At 48.4% G+C, this 21024-nt stretch overlaps 1 protein-coding gene and 2 long non-coding RNA genes across 3 annotated transcripts in view; 2 read left to right on the top strand and 1 right to left on the bottom strand.

Annotated features, from left to right (window-relative positions):
- CCDC69 (coiled-coil domain containing 69) overlaps positions 1–2133 on the top strand; it is a 36086-nt gene extending 33953 nt beyond the window's left edge. The window contains 1 exon segment of the mRNA XM_059174079.1: positions 252–2133. Coding sequence (XP_059030062.1) covers positions 252–429 — 178 coding nt within the window. The 3' untranslated portion in view covers positions 430–2133.
- A 1008-nt stretch (positions 2134–3141) lies between these two features.
- LOC131831792 (uncharacterized) lies at positions 3142–8606 on the top strand. The gene is made up of 3 exons (XR_009353805.1): positions 3142–7896; positions 8078–8174; positions 8400–8606. It is a non-coding gene; the product is annotated as an uncharacterized LOC131831792 (long non-coding RNA).
- A 3940-nt stretch (positions 8607–12546) lies between these two features.
- On the bottom strand, positions 12547–20054 carry LOC131831791 (uncharacterized). The gene is made up of 3 exons (XR_009353804.1): positions 19732–20054; positions 15567–15639; positions 12547–13709 (listed from the first exon to the last, which is right to left on the bottom strand). It is a non-coding gene; the product is annotated as an uncharacterized LOC131831791 (long non-coding RNA).
- Between the last annotated feature and the right edge of the window lie 970 nt (positions 20055–21024).

Genomic DNA, 21024 nt, shown 5'->3' with positions numbered 1-21024 from the left:
GGACTTGTTCAGGGTTACACAGCTAAGTGGTGGGGCAGATCCGAACCCAGAGCTGTCTACCTGTGAGGGCCACTCTGCTCTGTCAAGGGATCCAATGACCTCTTCCGTCCAGGGGGACGACAGGGTGGTGGGGGTCCTGATGCGGGCAGGCGGCCCCTCTGTGGAAGGCCCCCTAGAGGAATGGGCTGGTTGGTGCAGCCGCTGCCAGGCTGTTTCCCATTGGCAACAGGGGCCTCTGTCTGCACCCACAGACAGCTCTCGGAGGACCTGCTTCTCGCCCGCGAGGCCCTGGAGAAGGAGTCCCAGTTGCGACAACAGCTCCAGCAGGAGAAGGAGGAGCTGCTGTACCGGGTTCTCGGGACGGACGCCTCCCCTGCCTTCCCCCTGGCCTCTGTCACCCCCACGGAGGTCTCCTTCCTCGCCAGCTAGGGCCCGGGGCCTGGGCCCTCCATGACGCCTGTGGTCATGGCTCCCTCTTGAGGACTTACTGAAGAAGACAGCAAGAGCCTCTCGTCTTGTCCCAGGAAGGGCGGAAGGCAGGAGTGAGGTGGGAGCCAGGGTGTGTGCCCTGAGGCCTGGGGGCCTGGGCCATGCAGGATCACCCATGGGGTGATGGAAGGCCCCAGATGCGCCTTCCCTGAGTTGGCCCCGGGGAACAAGCAAAAGGAGTCCTTCCGTCCCTCCCTATTCTCTCTGTTCAAATCAGGGAAGTCCTGACCTTTTTCCAGGGGAAGTGCTGCTGAGGTCATCTGACAAAGAGACAAGCCCCCTGGTCCTGACTTGGTAGCTTTCCCCAGATGTTCTCGCCTCTGCTCAGACCCTCCCTTAGCCTCAGTTTACCTGTCCTCTAAAACAGGCAGGGGACCTGAACGAATGATACTTGAGTCTCTACAATGTCCCATTCTAGGTTTGTTTGAAGGTCAGACAGGGGGCTGGGGACAGGGGACTTTGAAGTGGGCCAGACCCTGGGAATCAACAGGGAAAGGTGGGCAGCTGGAAAGGGGGTTGCTGGAGGCCCATCGGGCTGGCAGTGCCAGGGCCCGAACCAGCCAAAGCAGGGGCTAGACATGACCTGGGGTAAGCCACTGCTTCTGGTCCCAGAGTCTGGTCAGCCCAGGGGATAAGCCAGAGATCCTCCTCTCTGACCTCACTCCCTCAGCCCTCCAGGTCTCTCTGTCTCAGGGCCACCTCGTGGGTCTGGAGACACCTAGCTGCCAGAGCTAGAACCTCATCCCTAGAGAGATGAGGAAACCACACTGGGAGTGGAGCCCACAAAGCCAGGACCAGGACCTCGGCTGTCATCCCGCTTTTAGCTCGCTGTGCTTGTTTTTCTCCTCAGGCTCTGGAAAAATCAGACGTGTGACTTACCCTCTCCTCCTTCCTCTACCTGCCCCCCTGCCCCCACCGCCGACTTCTGGTTTCTCTCTTCCTCCTGCTCCCTACCTTTACTCCTTCTACCACGCCTGATGCCAGATGCCAGGACCCCAGAGCCTGGCCCTCAGCTTCCCCATCAGTGCAGAGGGGTGGCTGGAGAAACCAGCCTTGGCAGGCCTGTGCAGCCCAGACTGTCTGTGGATTTAATATTCTTCTCAGGAAGCTTCAGGTCAGCTGGACACTGTACAGAGAACCTCCCCGCTGCACAGAGCATTTTAATTCAATGCTCTCACATACACTCCCTCCTATCAGCTACCTAAGATTCTCGAAGCCAGTTCTCATCCCTCTTCAGCAGCAGAGCAAACTGAGAATCACAGGAGCTGGAGGACCTTCCCTGAGATTCCCCGGCTCCAGCCCCAGATCCCAGACCAGCAAGTAAGAAAGGCTAGTCCAGTAGGACTGAAGTTAGCTCCATCAACCCAGACCTGGTCTTCAGCCATTTCTTGTTCTGGAATTCAGTTGTGACTCTCTTTCTCCATTTCTCCCCTAGTAGGGCTAAGGGAGCGCTGAGCTGCTTCTCTGGCTGTGGGCAAACAGGTTATATATCTGGGAGCCTTAGGAACAGCTCTCGAGTGAAGTACACATGTACTTCATGCATCTTTCCCCAAAGTTTGTCTGGGATACGCTAATTCATTGCACATTAATAGGCATGACCAAGAAAAGAATTGATAGCCAAGTAATTTGAGAAACTCTAGATTCCATCAAGTTAAACAGATCCGCAAAGTGCAGGACTTCTCAGAACCCTTAATGCACTAATGTGAACTGCAAATTTCCAAGAAGGAAGCAGAGTATCCAGCATTTTCTAAACTCCTTTGACCAATGTCCTACCCCAACCTAAGCACTTCAGGCTGCAGAATGCACTTTAGAAAGCATCGTTTTAATTGAGAAGGGCTAGGCTGGAAAAGCGGCAAGTTGTGGGGAGCAGGGCTTCCCTCCTGTAGCCTTATGGCAGAGGCAAGGAGATGAACTGTGGTCACACGCTCACCCTGGGAAGACAAGCTGTGGAAACCATGGCATTGTGTTTATTTGGCCCCTGTGTTTTCCTGAAAGAGGAGGGGACTCCTCACTGAGGAACCAGGGTCCATTGAACGATATGTCCTGGGCCTGAGTGACCTTGTACCCCACTGGCCCTAGCTCTGCCCAGCCTTGGAGTGGGGGCTGATGTTGGAGGGAAGGCTGGCCGTCAGAACAGCTCAGGGCTTGGAGGGAGGCTGTGAGGTTGATGGAAGGCGTGGAAATAGTGATATGCGGGCAGAGTATAAGTGTGAGTGAAAAGGTTCTTTTTGCACTCTTTTGGGAGTAACAACTCCTTGGCATCAAAAATACCAAGGTTCACATGGTTACCTACCCCTGTTTGGGCCCTCTGCTCCACACCGGCACGCCTGCAGCTAGGGGGGGAGCTAGGAAGGAGCAGGGGAGACGTGAGGGCTTCTGGTCACATGGATACAGATGGTGGCAGTCCTCGTGCCCTAAAGGTTGTTGGGCTGGCAGGTGTAGATGCCAGGGTGCCCAGCCCAGGGCCTCTTCCACATACAGGGTGCTGCCTGCTTCCTGCTGCACCCGGCTTTCTCGGTGAACAACACTGGACTACTCCCTGATGTCGGGGAGTCAGCCCAACTGCCGGGACAAAAAAAATAACTGTTCATCAGCCAGCCCAGGTGTCCGGCTCAGGCACCAGCAGGCAAGTGAGAAACGTGTGTTCCTTCAGGGGCAGGGACAGGGACTCATCCAATCCACACACGCAGATCAGAGCACCTGAAAGGAAAGGTTCTTTGTGGCAAATGTGAGCTTCTCAAGTCCATGGGGACAAGCTAGGGTCTCCTCTCCAACTGAAGGAGATGCAGGAAGTAGCTTGGCGGGGAGCAGCAACCCCCTCATCCCCCGGTAAGGCACTCTGGTTTTGTGTGGTTGTTAATGGGTGCTACCTCCCCAAGGGGGAAGGGTTCTATTATGAAAATTGTTTGGGAAACACGGAGTCAAGCAATATTAAATTGGAGAGACTCAGACCTCTGAGTCTGTCACATGTGCGTGTGAGTTGTGAGTCTCCAAGGTAAGAGAAAAAAAAAATACCTTTTTGGGGGGTTTGAGGCTGGACTTTTTGGTATCCAAGGAACATATCTGGGGAAGGACTAGTACAGCAAAGCCATGTCTCCCAACCATCTGTGCTTTCTTTTCCCCTGTTGGGTCTCAGTTTCCATTTTGGACAAGTGGAAGAATGACCCCCCACTCTTTCCCTCCTAAGGCCTCTGGAGAGCTCACCTTCACCGTGTCTTTGTTGGTCCAGCCCTCCCTCCAAGGCTCAGGTTGAATTTCATCTCTTCTAAGAAGCCCTTTTTTTTTTTTTTTTAAAGATTTTATTTATTTATTTGACAGAGATCACAAGTAGGCAGAGAGGCAGGCAGAGAGAGAGAGAGAGAGGAGGAAGCAGGCTCCCTGCAGAGCAGAGAGCCCAACGCGGGACTCGATCCCAGGACCCTGGGATCATGACCTGAGCCAAGGCAGAGGCTTTAACCCACTGAGCCACCCAGGCGCCCCTCTTCTAAGAAGCCCTTTTAAGGATTCTTGAAGTTGTCAGTGCTGGTTGATCTACTGTGTGACCCAGTTGCTCTCCAGATGTTTGAGGGTTATGGGGGTACGGTCTTTGAGAGGAAGGAACATCACTCACACCTGTCCAACAACATCTTAGGAAGGTCTGACCCACGGCAGGTGCCCGGGGAACAGTTACTAAAGGATTTCATCCATCTCTTATTACACACACAGAGCATAAGGCCCGAGCACTTGCCCCAGCCCCATGTTCATGCCGTTTGGGCCAGTCTGATCTCAGCTTCAATGTCACCTCAGAGAAGACTCCCTGACCACTCTGTCTTAAGAAGCTCTTATGACGTTGCCTTGATGTATCCTTGATACATCAGGGATGTTTAGTCTTCTCTCCATGATCATGGTCATTTCCCACTTCTTCCTCCCCAAGTATGCTTGCAGACAGCAGAAGCCAGAGCTCTTTGTGCCTCATCCTTGTGGTCTCTGCACGAACTACAGTGTCTGGATTATGGTGGCTGCTCAGTAATTATTATTGGATAAATGAACAAAGGAACACATTATACATTTTATACAATAAATTAAACAAGAACACTGAGGCCCAAGGTCACTCAGAGTAGCAGTCCAGCAGTGGTTCCACTTGGACATGATCACTCCCGACCCTCACTCTCGTGCTCTTGGCCAATGCACCATCACCACAGACACACATCTGCAGCCTTTTCTTCCCCTCTGCCCTGGATATTCCCCCAGACAAAGACCATAGCAATTTCCAGCTTACCCAGAGACATACAGGTCACACTGAAGTTCTCTCCCCATTGGACTGATGTTGCTGAAACTTGGTCGGTGGTGTGGGGGAGGAAGATGGATGTGCTATGGAGAAGATGGGAGAGAAATGGGGACAAACCTGTTGAACTGATTGTTGGAATGACTGAATGAAATGAATGAGTGGAATGGTTGTGTTCATAGAGGACGAATGGTTGGGTTGGTTGAATTGATAGATGAAGGGTAGCTGATGGAACAGGTCATCTGATGGAGAATGGGTGAATAGGGTGATGGATTTGAAGGAAGGCGGATAATGGAATGGTGTGGCATGACTGAGAATGAGTGGATAGACAGCCTTCCGGATGCAAGTTTTTTCAATAGCTGATTGGCTTGCTGGCTGGACAAGACAGTTGACTACATGGGTGTGTTGTTGAAAGTTGGTTGGTTGTTTAGAGTTCCAAAATCCAAAGAACCCAAATCTGAGGTCCCTAAAGGAGGCATTTCTCCCCATATCCTCCCTTGCCCTGCCCACCCAGGCCCTAGGCCCGTGCACAGTTGGTGTAGATCAGCATCTACTTAGTAGAGATTTGTCTCAAGCCACTGAGGCAGCCAAGCAGAAAAGGGAGCCAGCCGAGGAAGCTAGGGGCCAGTGGATGGTGAAGCCCTTCTCCACATTGAAGGAGATGTCAGTCCCATTCCATCCACTGGGACTTCCTCCAGTGGGAACTGCTGAGGCAGTGTCCCCTGGGCCAGAGGGTTGGTCACCTGGAAGGGAAGCAGGACTAGCGGATGGCTGCACAATTGGACCAGCTCATAATAATCCTCGGAGGGGAGGGGGACAAAGAGGTGCTCTGGGTCTGGGAAGAAAAGAGGGGGGAAGAAGAATGAGCTTGACCTAGACACGTTGTTTAATGGGGCTCCATGACCCACCAGCATGAAGTCCCTCCGGGCAGGCCAGAATCGCCTCAAAAGGCCGGCAAGCCCTTTCCTCTACTCACCCCCCTGGGGAGCCGGCCTCAGGGCTGGCAGATAGGGCCTGCCATGCCCCTAGGCCCTAACCCTAGGTTGGGTTTTCAGGCTTCAGCCCCAGAGGCCTGGCCCTCAAGCTCTCCAGATTGGGGACCCCTGAGCCACACCCCAGGACTCTGGCTGCCACCCAGAAGGAATTCACACCCTTTGGAGCTGCGCAAAACCCTAAGAGTGGGAGAAACTGGCATGCCCCGCTGAGGCCACCCACACATTTGGTGCCCCCCCCAGACACAAAGCTGGAGCCTGATGCCCCGTCTCACCACTGTCCTCCACTCAGCCCCCTGGGGAGCCCGCCTCAGTGCCAGCCCATTGGTCCTGCCATGCCCCTAGCCTAGAATTCTAACTCTAGGTTGGGTTTTCTGGCTTCCATCCCCAGAGACCTGGCACCCAAGCCCTCCAGATTGGAGACCACTGAGCCACACCCCAGGACTCCACCTGCCACCCAGGAGAAATCCATGCCATTTGGAGCTGCACAAAACCCTCAGAGTGGGAGAAAACTGCATGACACCCTCCCCCGAGGCATCCCCACCTTCAGCGCCCCACCGGGCCATAAACACGGAGGCTGACAGTTGAACCCCCTCCCTCCACACTGCCCCCAGAAATCTCCCCTGGGCGGGGGCCCTCAAATAAGCCACGGGGACCCAGCCTGTGTTACCGGATGTTTGCAAAGGGCACCTAGTGAGAAAGCGCTCTAGACCGCGGGCACCAGCACGGCCAGAATCGCTGCCCAACGCTGGCCAGTTTTTCATGGGCTTTCTGCCCAAATCGATGTTGGTTTAGGCTTAGGGTTAGGGCTTAGGGACTTGGCAGGCCCGATTTGCCAGCGCTGAGGAGGAATCCCCAGGGGGCTGAGTTGAGGGCATGCGTCCGGCCGCACAACAGAATCTGGGTTTGTAGTGGGGATGCGGGGGGTGACCACTGATTGTGTATGTGGCTTTAGGGGACCATGCAGGTTTCTCCCTTCCAGGGGGAGTTCAGGCCAGTTCCCAAGAGTTTCTGCCCAAATCGATATCAATTTGAGCAGAAAGCTCGTGAGAATTAGCCGGTGTGGGGCAGTGATTGGGCCCATGTTGGCGCCCACAGTTAGAGCACTTTCTCGCTAGGTTGTGTTGTGGGCATCAGGGAACACGGGCCAGGCCCATGCAGCCCCCCTGAGGGCCCCTACACAGGGGAGCTTTCTGGGGGCAGAGTTGAGGGAGGGGCTCTGACTGACAGTCAGCTTCCATGTTTGCAGCCCGGTGGGGCACTAAAGGTGGGGTGGCCTCAATGGGAGCATGCAGGTTTCTCCTGATCTGAGGGTTTGGCGCAGCTCCGGGTGGCACAGGTTCCTCCTCAGTGGTAGGCGGGGTTCTGGGTGTGGCTCAATCTGGTCCCTAGACCAGAAGTTCTGAGGTCCTCAATCTGGAGGGCTTGGGGGCCAAGTGTCTGGGGACAGAATCTTGAAAACCCAGGCTAGGTTTAGGATTAGGGCCTAGGGCCTTGGCAGGCCACATCTACCAGTGGTGATGCTGGATTACTGGGGGGCTGAGTCGAGGACAGTGATCAGGCGGCATGTCAGGTTTTGTGTCCAGGGGGACCACCGGATGTGGGGTGGCCCCAGTGAGGCATGCGGTTTCTCCCACTCTGAGGGTTTTGCGCAGTTTGGAATGGCACAGTTTCCTCCTGGGTGGCAGGCAGAGTCCTGGCGTGCAGCTCAGGGGTCCCCAATCTAGAGGGCTTGGCGGACAGGTCTCTGGGATGGAAGCATGAAAACCCAACCTAGGGTTTGGGTTAGGGCCTAGGGGCAGGGCGGATCTGATCTGCCAGCGCTGAGGAGGGCTCCCCAGGGGGCTGAGTTGGGACAGGCATCAGGAAGCAGGTCAGGCTGTAAGTTTGTGGCCAGGGAGGGCCGTCGACGGTAAGGGTGGCCTCAGGGAGACATATGGGTTTGTTCCATTCTGAGAATTCTGCGCAGCTCCAAACGTCACGGTTTCCTCCCAGGTGGCAGGTGGAGTCCTGGAGTGTGGCTCAGACGTCCCCAATCTGGAGGAATAGTGCCAGTGTGGCTTTAGACCTGCGGAGACATTGGGAGCTGCTTTAGGAGTCTTTGGAAGACCGGGCAGTGCCGGTTCACGCCACTGGAGGGAGCGGTGAGCTGTGGTGCGAGAGTCCCTGGAAGGCATGGTAATGCCGCTTGCCACCACTGGAGGCAGTGGCGAGCTGAAGTGGGATACACGGGAAGAGGGGTCAGGGCAGCCTATTGGCTGAGTGCAGTGGTGAGGTGCTGGGTAAGAGACCCTAAAAGGTGAGGCTCTGCCGCTTGTTTTTACAGGAGGAGTGGTGAGCTGTATAGTCTCTGTTTCTCCAGGCTCAGGAGTGGTGGTAACAATCCCTGGAGCTGGACCCTCACTCAGCATTGTGCCCCGTTTTCCCAGGTTTGCTGGTAATGTGCTGTCACGATGGTTCAGGAGAGTCCTCCCGGTGGGGGTCTGGAGCTGGAAGGAAACCAAACCCAGCTCATGTTGCATTTGGAACTGAAGAGTTGAGTGTTTGTTTGGAAGAGTATATTTGCTTCTCCAAAAAGGACAAAGGCATTCGTCAGCTTTAGAAGGAAGTTAATTACCACTTGAGAAACAAGCATGTGTCTCTCCTTCTCCGAGGAATCAGAGCAGGTGAGCGGGCTGTCGGGGGGAGGTGCCTGCTTAGCCCCGCCTGACAACCCTTCTTCACTCTGGCTCCACAAGACCTGAAGTTTGGAAATCAGCAACAGAGTCAGTCATGCAGCTTGCCCCAGGACCTCCGCGTTCAGGGAAAACAGCAGGCCCATTAGGCGCAATGTCACATCCGTGCCAGGATAGGAGGTAAACGTTCTCTTTCACCCCAAACCTACTGGGCTCCCCAAGCCTCCTCTGGTCTCCAGTGGCGCCACAAAGTCACACTGAAGCACATGTCAGCCAGTCTAGAGTGGGGGCCAGAGTTCCCAAGTTTCCCTGCAGGGAGCCCGTGGCAGGAGATCCCATTTTCCCTGTTCATTTCTGGCTTACAAAGGTATGTGGAACATCTCTCTCCTAGGCAGTCCCTTGGATTCAAAAGGGAACATGATATGGACTCGGGTGTGTTTTGAACATACATGTGTTCCTTCATCTAACAGTGTTTATTTCACTGGGCCTAGGCTGTGGTGGAATGGCCAGCATCTGGAGTGAGGTGGCTGTTTGTGGTCAGAGAGAGACTTAGATGATGGCTTCTCCTTTGTCAAAGGTGATGTATCCTAATGGATTCGTCTTTTCATCCAAAGAGTTCCAATGAAGGCAGAGAGAAATTCAAAATGACTTCAAGGAGCCTTGGACGATTTAAAAGGGAAGCTTGACTTTCTAGTTTCACTCAGTGGACCATCTGGAGAGTTGGACATGCTGTATTTTCTCTGCAGTTTCATGGGTGGTGAAGTCTGAAGGGGAGTCTTTGGGAATTCCCCTGGATAGAAGCATCCTGGTGGCTTCAAGGGGCTTGGTGTCAGGGATGCTGCAGTGAATTTCTGTGGCTGCTTGCCTGATGCTGGGTGAGTCAGCTTATCCCATAGATTTTCCATTTCCTCTTTAGGAAATTGCTAGCAGGTAATATTCTGCTTAAAGCAGAACCATCTGCACTGTCGATGGGCATGCGGGCTGTTGCAGCCACTCTGGAAAAGAGTATGGTGGTTCCTCCAAAAGCTAAAAACTAAACAACCCTAGGATTTAGCAATTGCCCTCCTAGGTATTTCCCCAAAGGGCACAAAAATGCACATTCAAAGGGGTACAAGCGCCATGATATTTACAGCAGCATTATCAACCAGAGTGAAACTATGAGGGAGTCCCAATGTCCAGTCACACACTCACTCTCTCTCTCTCTCTCTCTCTCTATATATATATATATATATCCCACATCTTCTAAATGGAATAGGAGCCAGCTTCTACAAGAATGAAATCTTAACCATCTGCAAGGATGTGGATGGATCTAGAATGGATTAAGCTCGCAAAGTCGGTAGGATAAGACCAATATCCTACGACTTGACTCCTTTGGAATTTCAGAAAGAAAACAGATGAACAGACTGAGGGGAGATGGATAGGCCAATGAGGAAACAGACTCAACCTTAGAGCACAAACTGAGGGTTGCTAGAGGGCTCCCCCAAGGGCCTCCAAGCAGGGGAGCTTTCCGGGGGGCAGAGTTGAGGGAGGGGGTCCAGCTGAGCATCGGCCTGTGTGTTTGTGGCCTGGTGCAGCATCGAAGTTGGGGGTGGCCTCAGGTGGGGCATGCAGTTTCTCCCACTCTGAGGGTTTTGTGCAGCTCCTAAAAGCACAGTTTCCGCCTGGGTGGCAGGCAGTGTCCTGGATTTTGGCTGAGGGATGCCCAATCTGGAGGGCTTGGGGGCCAGGTCTCTGGGGATGGGAGCCTGAAAACCCAACCTATGGATAGGGTTAGGGCCCAGGAGCATGGCAGGCCCAATCTGCCAGCACTGAGGCGGGCCCGTGGTGGTCGGAGTCAAGGATGGGGGTCAGGTGGTGTGTCAGGCTCCAGGTATCATGGCGTGGGGGGGGGGGGGGGCACCGGAGGCGGGGGTGGCCTCTGGGAGGTATGGAGGTTTCTCCCAGTCTGAGTATTCTGCACAGCTCGGAATAGCACAGTTTCCTCCAGGATGGCAGGTGGAATCCTAGGGTGTGGCTCCAGGGTCCACAATATTGTGGGCTTGGGGGACACATCCCAGGAGGCCTGCCACCCAGGAGGAAACTGTGCCTTTAGGAGCTACACAAAACCCTCAGAGTGAGAAAAACCTGCCTGCCTCCGCTGAGGCCACCTCCACCATCGGCATCCCAGCGGGCTGCAAACACAGACTGATGTTCAGACAGATCCCCTCCCTCAACTCTGCTCCGCGAAAGCTCCCCTGCATGGGGACCCTCGAGGGAGCCACAAGGGCCAGGCCCTTATTCCAGGATGGCCGCGACACACACCTAGCAATAAAGTGCTCTAGACCACAATATTGATTTGGATAGAAAGCTTGTGAGAATTGGCTGGAAAACAACCGGCAAACTCTTTTTTGGCAGTGCTGGCCCACAGGGCCGCTGCCTGGTCCTGGCCCCGGGGTCCCAAGTTGTCTCGGCGGAACCCTGCGAGAAAGCCCTCTCCGGGCCAGGCACATGTGAGGCCAATGCCTCCTGCTACTCAGGCCCCTGGGGTGCACACAAGGGTGCTGGCAGTTCAGGCCTGCCACACCCCTAAGCCCTTGACCTAACGCTCTGATGGGTTTTCAGGCTTCTGTGCCCAGGGGCCTATCCCCCGAGCCCTCCAGATTGGGGACCTCTGAGCCATAGGCAGGACTCTGCCTGCCACCCAGGAGGAAACTGTGCCCTTGGGAGCTGTGGGAAACACTCAGAGCGGGAGAAACCTGCATGCCCACCTCAGGCCACCCTCAACTTTGGCGCCCCCTGCTGCCAAAAAAGCCCAAGCCCCACGAGCTATTTCGCACCACCCCCCATCTGCCCCCAGGGAGCTTTCTTCTGTGGGGGCCCTCAGGGAGAGGCTTCCTGGGATGTGGCTCAGGGGTCCCCAATATGTCCCTGGGGACAGAAGCCTGAAAACCCAATTTAGGGTTAGGGCCTAGGGGCATGGAAGACCCGATCTGCTGGCACTGAGTCAGGATCCTGGGGTTGGGAGGGCTAAGTCAAAGATGGCGGTCAGGTGGCGTGTCAGATTCGGGGATTTGTGGCCAGGGAGGCCGCTGGAGGTGGTGGTGGCCTCAGGTAGGCATGAGGGTTTCTCCTGGTCTGAGGGTTCTGTGTAGCTCCAAACAGCATGGATTCCTCCAGGGAGGGAAGGCAGAATTGTAGGGTATGGCTCTGGGGTCCCCAGTCTGGAGGGCTTGGGTCATAGGCCCCTGGGCACAGAAGCCTGAAAACCCAACCAAGGGTTAGGCCAAGGGCCAAGGGCATGGCAGGCCCCATCCGCCAGCTCCAGGGTGGGCACCCCAGGGGGCTGAGTAGCGGCAAGTATTGGCCTTGTGTGCGTGCGCCTGGCTCATAGAGGGCTTTCTTGCAGGGTTCAGGCAGGGACCACTTGGAATCCCAGGCCAGTCCCAGGCGGCGGCACTGCATGCCCGAGCCCCCGATGCAAGTTTACCGGCTCTTTCCTGCCAATTCTCACAAGCTTTCTGCCCAAATCAGTGTTGATTGGCTGGCATTGGGCGGCGATTTGTGCCACGCTGGCGCCTGCGGTCTAGAAGGCTTTCTCGCTAGGTGCATGTCATGGCCATCCGGGAACATGGGCCGGTCTCATGCGACTCCCCCAAGGGTCCCCGCACAGGGGAGCTTTCCCGCAGCAGAGTCAAGGGATGGGAGCTGGCTGAGTGTCAGCCTCCCTGTTTGCAGCCTGCTGGGGCACCAAAGGGAGGGTTGGCTTCAGCAGGGGCATGCAGGTTTCTCCTGCTCTGAGGGTTTTGCATGGCTCTGAATGGCACGATTTCCTCCTGGGTGGCAGGCGGAGTCCTAGGGTGTGGCTCAGGGGTCCCCAATCTGGAGGGCTTGGGGGATAGGCCCCTGCAGGTTAGGTAGTGAAGATGGCCAGAGTGGATAGAAGTTTGGTTACATTGTGTTAAGTCTGTTGATTGGGCAAATAAGTGAATAATACATTGGGAATAGTTGGATTTACACTGTGGTAATGCACTAACAAAGGATTCACAATCATGGCAATGGCAAAGTCCAGTTTGAAACTTGAGATTTGGGTTTGGAATTTAAAATACGGGTAGGAACTCTTATCATCTTTTTAAATATACAACTTAATCCCAATTATTCATGGATTACATGTTTCAGGATTCATTTGCTTGCAAGAATTTATTTGTAACCCCCAAATCAACCTGGTCTTTTCATAGTTAACATGAATAGAGTCATAAAAAAAATTAGAATTTCTAACTTGCATGTTGCCAACTGAGGACGAACAAAGCAATGCTCTGTTTTTTGTTTAAATGCCCACAGTGTGAACAAAAAAATTTTTTTCAATCTGCTTAGTGCCATGGTTTTCACATTTCTGTACTTGGAGAGGGGGGCAGATTTTGTTGCTTAAAATGGCTCCCGAAGCATGGTGCTGAAGGTCTGTCTAGTGTTTTGTTATGTTTTGTTTTGTTTTAATTAATTAACTTATTAATTCATTTATTTTTACTTAAGAGAGCGAGGGAAAGGGGGCGAGTGAGGAAGAGAGAGAATCTTAAGCAAGCTGCACACCCAGCATAAAGCCTGAAGCAGGGCTTGATCTCACAACCCTGAGATCATGACTTTAGCCAAAATTTAGAGTCGGTCCCTTAACCAAATGAGCCACCCAGGTTCCCCTCCATTGCCACTTCCTGATGATGCAAGGGAGAAGAATGAGGCACAAACAAGTCAGCTGCAAGAGAAAGGGAGCAGGGGCTAACAGTGGAAAAGACTGTTGCCCCGAACAACTCCTCAGCCCCGCTTTTATTAGATATGGACAGTAATCCACAGAAGAGCCAAAGAAGGCCAAAGTTTAGTCATGCGCCTTGTAGATAAACAAGGAGGGCAAAATCCTGGACAAGCCGTATAAAGTTTATAGTTGAACAAGCACATTCAAAGGACTTATTTAACTAGCCACAGGCGCTCTGGGGCTGGGGTGGGGGAGGGGGGCAGGGGGCGGAGATAATGGAAAAATGAAGCAGAGGACCTTCTGCCCTGAGTGGGCTGGGCGTTCCCAGCTGCTTGGCTTCAAGGCCATATACCATCCTCTCCCCCAGAGACCTGTTGCCAGTATGTGTATTTCTTAAGGCTGTATCTAAACGTGCTTGGTAAGTAGTAAAATTTCCCATGGGTTATATGTTAAGTAATACATTGTTCTGAGGGATAGTTGCATCTCCCTCTTTTTGTTTGTGCAGAAGAAGAAAAGTCAATTTTGTAACTTCTTGATCCATCAGTCGTTGGAAGAATTTTCGCCTGCATCTGAGGACGAAGCATAAAAAGATTATAGCAATAGAAAGAATAATCATTCCACCTATAACGCCAAGACCAGTTTGTTTGATCCAAGTAAAAGGGTTTAAATTAGATAGAATATCTAATCCTTTGAGCAAAACTCACTCCTGGAAGTGATTGTAATGATGAGTGAGTAATACTTAGAATAGTATCTTTTTTTAAGACTTTATTTATTTATTTGACAGACAGAGACCACAAGTAGACAGAGAGGCAGGCAGAGAGAGAGGAAGGGAAGCAGGCTCCCTGCTGAGCAGAGAGCCTGATGCCGGGCTTGATCCCAGGACCTGGGGATCATGACCTGAGCCAAAGGCAGAGGCTTTAACCCACTGAGCCACCCAGGTGCCCCTTGAATAGTATCTTCAAGTTGTTTAATATCTAAAGTTAGATTATCACCATAATGAATAGTAATATGACAGCAAATTTTGTTCCATGATATTTCTGATTCATTATGGGCATGGGGAGTAACACAGAAGGAAGAAACATATCAGTCACATAAAATGTGAAACCTAAGCTTTATATTTTGATGATCATCTCTTATATATATCATGGCTGCTTCTAAATCAGAGATACCTTTATCTAATTTTTGATCTGTGATCATTTCTTGATTCCAAGCTTTGCTAGCATTCTCCTGCCATTGCTGTACAAATAGTGTGGTTTGTACAGTTTGGTGCAAGGCTATTCCTGTAGTGGTAGCTGTAGCAGTAATGGCTATAATTCCTATAATAGCTGTTATAAGCAACACAAGAAATCTTTTTGTTTTATGTACCCAGTCCTTTAAAATTGTTAAAAGTACATGTATATCTGGAGAGCTTTCCCAAACACGGTGGTGTTTCACCAGTAACCAGATGCCTATTCTTCTTCTAACTATGAGAATGATAGAGTTGTCTGTATAAACATTTTCATCCACACAGGTGAACATTTTACATCTGGGACAGTTTATTTCCCTATTGTTATGATCAAAAGTCATTTTTCCAATAACAAGAACATAGGGATATCTAACACAAGCTTTTACCCATTTTTCTTTCATTAGGAAAAAGGAGAATGCATAGTTATTAGACTGATAAATGTAAGAGATGTTCCAAACTCTTATGTGATTCAAAGTGGTGGTGACCTTCTATAAATTCTTTTGTCTTTTATGATAATTAACAAAAGGGGATGGCACCAAAAGTCCTTGCCCAAGCCAGGCCAGAGGTGCATCTCCTGAGGTTAAGGTTTGTGGTAAAATAAGACCATCCAAAACTTGTCATTTTAAATTTTGATGAGAGGAGCAGGGTCTTCCAGTGCAATTGGTGACTGCCATCCCCTTAGGTGACCAGTCCCATACAATTCCATAGAAATCATTAATAACAATACTGGGGTGAGAAGCTCCACAATCCTCCCATAAAGGGTGAATGCCCTCATCAGACCACATTTGTGTTAGTTTGCATTCGGGAATAAGGGGTGTTGCTGTGCTGTAGCTAGGACCTTAATATTCATTGGCTGGGAATCCTTTAGTGGAGAGTAAATGTAACTGAACTTTAGTTAGATAATTATTGGTAGGAAAGTCCACCAACCATCTTTGATCATTAGGGATAAGACAACTGGAATGATTGCCAATACATATTGGTCTGTGTTGATATCCTAAGGTAAGATTAATATTTGTGCCTTCCTCTAGAGGCAAGAGTGGCAATCTAAGATCCAAAATTCCAGGTACCCATTTTGAGGCATTTAAATAAATTGGTATTATATCTTTTCTCCACTCTACTGGATGGAGTAGGGGAGGATTGGGTATATAGGCCTAAGGTAAGTAAAGTTATTTATTTTTGCATAACATCCAGGAAGACTTACGGCTGTGATGAGGGTCATCATATCACATCAGAGGTAGAAACAGTAGCAGTTTCGATGTGCTGCAAAACATATACTGTATATAAAGAATCAGATAACAGATTAAATGCAGAAGAAACATCTTGAAACAATGTAATAATCACCATTAATTCTAATTTTTGTGCTGAAGGACCAGTAGCAGATATGACCTTTGAGATAGGACCATAATAATAGGCTTTGCCTTTGACAGAGCATTCAGAAAAATAAGTAGGGGCATCTGTTATTGGATTTTCAGAAGTAATTTTAGGAAGGACAAAAGCAGTATGTTTTAAAAAGGAAACAATAGGTAAAGAGGGATAATGAGAAGAAGTGTTTCCAGTAAAGCCACTAAGGGCTATTTGCCAATTAAAATTATTTTGGAATGCTGTTTCAATTTGTGTCTTATTTAAAGGTAGAACAATAACCTGTGGGTCATATCCCTGTATTTGGCGAGTTCTTTTTCTTCTTAATTGAATAATACTGCCAATATGGTCTATATATGTAGTGAGTTTTTTAACAGTATTCTTCAGAAGAAAAACCCATTCTATGATTTGTTTTTCCTGAATAATTAATCCAGTGGGTATATGTGGGATCTGAAAAATAAGAAGATCGAATAGTATCTCAGGTTGGACTCTATCCATTTGCATTGGTTGAATCTGGCTTTCAACAAATTGTAATTCTTTAAAGGCCTCTTTTGATAGGATCCTAGGGCTGTTTAAATTAGGATCTCCCTTTAAAGAGGCAAATCGATGCTGCAAAGCACAAGTGGGAATTCCAGTTTTAGGTCTTATCCAATTAGTGTCTCCCAATAATTTTTGCAAATCATTCAAGGTTGTAATTTTATTTCCACAGATTTGAACTTTCTGTGGTTTAACTGAGGTCCTGTCCATAATGAACCCCAAATATGAGAAAGGTGTGGTGACTTGGTGACTCTGGAGATAGGGTCAATTTTTTTGAGCTATAATTAGTTTGTATTTTTCAAATTGTAATTTAAACAATTTAAATGTATCCTGCAACTGCATGTTATCAGAGGCTGCACATAATATATCATCTATATAATGGATAAGATAAATTTGTGGAAATTGATTTCTGACCAGCTGTATAACTTTTGTCACATACTCCTGACAGAGAGTGGGGCTATTTAACATTCCTTGTGGTAAAACTCTCCATTGATATCGTTTGGCTGGTTCTTTTCAATTTATACTGGGAATAGTGAAAGCAAAACGGGGGAAGTCTTCCTTAATAAGTGGTATAGTATAAAAGCAATCCTGCAAATCTGTGATAATTATTGACCATTCGTGTGGGACTAGATTAGGTGAAGGTCATCCAACTTGGAGAGACCCCATGAGTTGGATAACAGAATTAACCATACACAGGTCTGTTAGAAGTCTCCATTTTCCTGATTTTTTTCTTAATAACAAAGACCGGTGAATTCCAAGGACCGTGGGATTCTTTATTATGCCCTTTTCTTATCTGTAATAAGAGTAAGTAATTTCTCTTGTGTTAAGGAACACTGCTCCACACAAATAGGTTTGTCATTCTTCCAAATTAACTTAATGGGTTTAGGAGCAGTGGCCCTCCGTGAAAAATCTGGGAATCCTCCTTAGGGGAAGGTGTAACCAGAGAGGCTTCCCATTGACTTAGTAAATCTCGCCCCCAAAAGTTAATGGGTAAGTCTACAGTATATGGCTGTAAATAACCCTTTGACCCTTGGGTCCTTCAAAGAGAAGAATATTGGAGCTCTGATGTACATTGCCAACCTGTCCTAATCCTATAATAGTAACAGAAGAGGAATTATATGGCCATTTTTTAGGCCAAATGTAATGAGTTTATGATAGAGACATCAGCTCCAGTAACAATTAGACCTGAAAAATTCCTTTCCTTGTATTTTAAGATGACAAATTGGTCTATCTTGATAAATTTCCTCAAATATGCTCCAGTTTTTCCAGTACTTCCAAACCCAATGGAGTTTCTTTGTTTGTTTTTAGATTGACCCTGGAGATAGGGTAAAAGTAGCAACTGGGCAATGCAATCTCCTTTTTGAAAATGGTATGGATGGATCTGCAGTAGTTAATATCACTGAAATTTCATCAGTATAATCTGAATAATAACACCAGTGTGAACTAGTACTCCTTTTGAAGTAAGGCCAGATCTCCCCAAAAGTAACCCAGTGATTCCCTTTGGTAAAGGGCCATAAATATTAGTTGGAATTTTAGCGGGAAGCTTGGCAGGCATTAAGAGATAACCTTTGGGAATGGGGATATCTAATCCGGCACACCACGTGTGGCGTGTAATAAATTTAAAATGGTACATTTGTTTGAAAGCTGGGCATTAAAGGAGAATTGGCCCCCTTGTTTTTCAGGGCTGAGGACTTTCCCCGAAATAAGTTTCCCTGAAAGGGGAATCCATCCTTGCTAAATTTGGAATGACATTGACTTGCCTAATGGTTTCCCTTTGTACATTTAGGACAGAGACCAGGTGTTTTATTTTTTACATTTTGCAGAGAGAATTTTCCTTTTTGCCTACATTGAGCTTTAGTATGCCCTGCTTGCCCACAGCTGAAACACTGTCCTTTAAATTTTCCTGTGGTCAGAGCAGCCATTGCTTGAGCTAACAAATCAGCCTTATAGGTCTCTGTTCCTACTCCTTGGCATAGCTTAATATAATCTGTCAATGTCCCCTTGCCTTTAAAGGGTGCTATCAATTTCTTACAATCAGCTTTGGCATTTTCATAAGCCAACAGCTGAAGAACGGTATCAGCAGCCTCAAGATTATTTATCATTCTTTTGATAGCCTCTTGTAATCTTGCAAAAAAAATCAGTATAGGGTTCTTTTGGACCCTGTACCACCTTCTGAAAAGAAGAGCACTTCTCTCCTTGGGATCCTATTCTCTCCCAGGCTCTCAAACAGCAACGCTGGAGCTAATCAATAGTTTGATCATTCATTAGTACCTGGTCTTGCACCTGGGCCCATGGCCCAACACCCATGAGCTGTTCCATGGAAATAGAAATATTACAAGCTCTGTTATGGGCAGCTGCGGTTTCTGCATGATCTTGCCACCATGTTTTAAACTGCAAGAATTCATTTGAAGATAGAACTGTTGTTAACAAGGACCAATCCATCAGAATAAGTCGATTGCCTTCTGTGATGCCTTGAATGATTCCCATTGTAAATGGAGAATTAACTCCGTAGTTTGGTACTGCTTGTTTTAGTTCCTTCAATAATTTAAAGGAAAATGGCACATGCTTGGCTTCATAGATATCATTAGGGTTGTTAGGATCATGTCCCAGAGCGACAGGTTCTCTAGTAATAACCAGGAAATTAAAATGAAAGGCATCTAGGTCTCCCGCTCACTGTGCTTCAAGGAGGCCCTTTTGAATGGCTGATAGCAAGAATTCTTCATTTTTTTCACTAAATGGTGCCTTCTCGTAGAATGATGGAGCCGATGGCAGCAGTGCCATTTGCACCTTTTCTTCTGGTATTGGAGGAGGGGGAAGAGATTCCTTCCTTTATATATTCCTTTACGATGGCCTTAGTAATTTCTTTCTCCTCCTGGATGGCATGTTCACGTTCCTCTTTTTTAGTTTCTCCTGAACATTCATTATCGCTCTCCGAATCAGGGGTTTGTAAAGATTCCAAAATGGAGCAAATGAGGGTCCAAGTAGGCCATATAGTCATTGGAATTGGTTTTCCTTTAGCATGCAAAAGTTTTAACTCAAGACCTACTTCTTCCCATGTCTGTAAATCTAAAGTCCCTAATATAGGGAACCAGGAGCAATGTTCTTTTTTTTTTTTTTTAAGATTTTATTTATTTATTTGACAGAGAGAAATCACAAGTACACTGAGAGGCAGGCAGAGAGAGAGAGAGAAGGAAGCAGGCTCCCCGCCGAGCAGAGAGCCTGATGCGGGACTCGATCCCAGGACCCTGAGATCATAACCTGAGCCGAAGGCAGCGGCCCAACCCACTGAGCCACCCAGGTGCCCCAGGAGCAATGTTCTTTAATCACTTTTTTTTTTTTTTTTTAAAGCTCCATAAGTTGGCCCTTGCTCCTCCCGCCTTTAGGAGTTGTCTTAGTAAGCAAACATAAGGGCAATAATCGTTTGTGCTCTCTAGATTACCCATACCCTGCGATAAGTACCCACAACTCACCAGCAGGAAAAAGGCACGGCCATGCAAAAACTCACATTGGGGTTTCTTCTCCTGTTTCATTTTGGTCCCTGTTCGGGCACCACTTGCCGCTTCCTGACGGTGCACGGGAGAAGAACGAGGCACAAACAAGTCAGCTGCAAGAGAGAGGGAGCAGGGGACAACAGTAGAAAAGACTGTTGCCCCAAACAACCCCTCAGTCCCGCTTTTATTAGATATGGACAGTAATCCACAGAAGAGCTGAAGAAGGCCAAACATTAGTCATGTGCCTTGTAGATAAACAAGAAGGAAGGTAAAATATGTCTGGACAAGCAGTATAAAGTTTATACTTGAACAAGCACATTCAAAAGACTTATTTAACTAGCCACAGGTGCTCTGGGGTTGGGGGGAGATAACGGAAAAATGTTGCCAGTATGTGTTTTTCTTAAGGCTGTATCTAAACGTGCTTGATAACTAGTAAAATTTCCCATGGGTTATATTTTAAGTAATACATTGTTCTGAGGGGCAGTTGCACTCTATCTAGCGTTCCTAGTACAAAGTAACTATGATGTGCCTAATGGAAAAAAATACATATTTTAGATAAGCTTTGTTCAGGTTTAACTTAGACTGTTACCATGATTTATATCTCAATGAATGAATAATATATATTTAAAAATTGGTTTTCAACCAGAAACACACAGAGAATGTGGTCGTATATTGATCAGTTGGTGGAAATGTGACCAGAGGCTGCTGGAAAATTAACCCTGTATCCACATGGACAATGATTCAGTGTTTCCTAATTTGGGACTTGCAATGACTTCATAGAATAAAGTCTATTTTTATGCTATAAATAATGAGAATCAGGTGTGTGTGTGTTCATGGATGAGTGCAGGCTTACTGACAGCCACTTACCATTATTTTTGGTTTCTAAATATCACTGGCACTAACAAGACTTCTTGTCCAGGAATAACTTATACCAGAAAGCGAAGACGTGCTCAAAGAATGATAAAGATATGTCAAAGTATATAAAAGCCTGCTTGATGGTTCTCTCAGTGAGAATTATCTAGAACAATTGGGCATCAAAATAATTAAAACTATCAGATTATACCCCCTTTCATAAAACAGGAACTCATGAGTTCATACTGATACAAATATATAAACACAAAAATAGAAGTTTAAAGAAAATTCTTCTTTAATAAGGTAACAAAATAAGGATGTAATGCAAGTCATTAATAACTGGGGAAAATAATGATGGTGGCTAGAGCTTTGTTAAGGATCAGTGTGCTTGAGTAATACTGAAATAGCTCTCTTCACAAT

This window comes from Mustela lutreola, chromosome 5 (genome assembly GCF_030435805.1).
Source record: "Mustela lutreola isolate mMusLut2 chromosome 5, mMusLut2.pri, whole genome shotgun sequence".
Lineage (NCBI taxonomy): Eukaryota > Metazoa > Chordata > Mammalia > Carnivora > Mustelidae > Mustela > Mustela lutreola.
The sequence above is the reverse complement of the archived record's forward strand: the minus strand, read 5'-3'. Positions and strand labels throughout refer to the sequence as shown.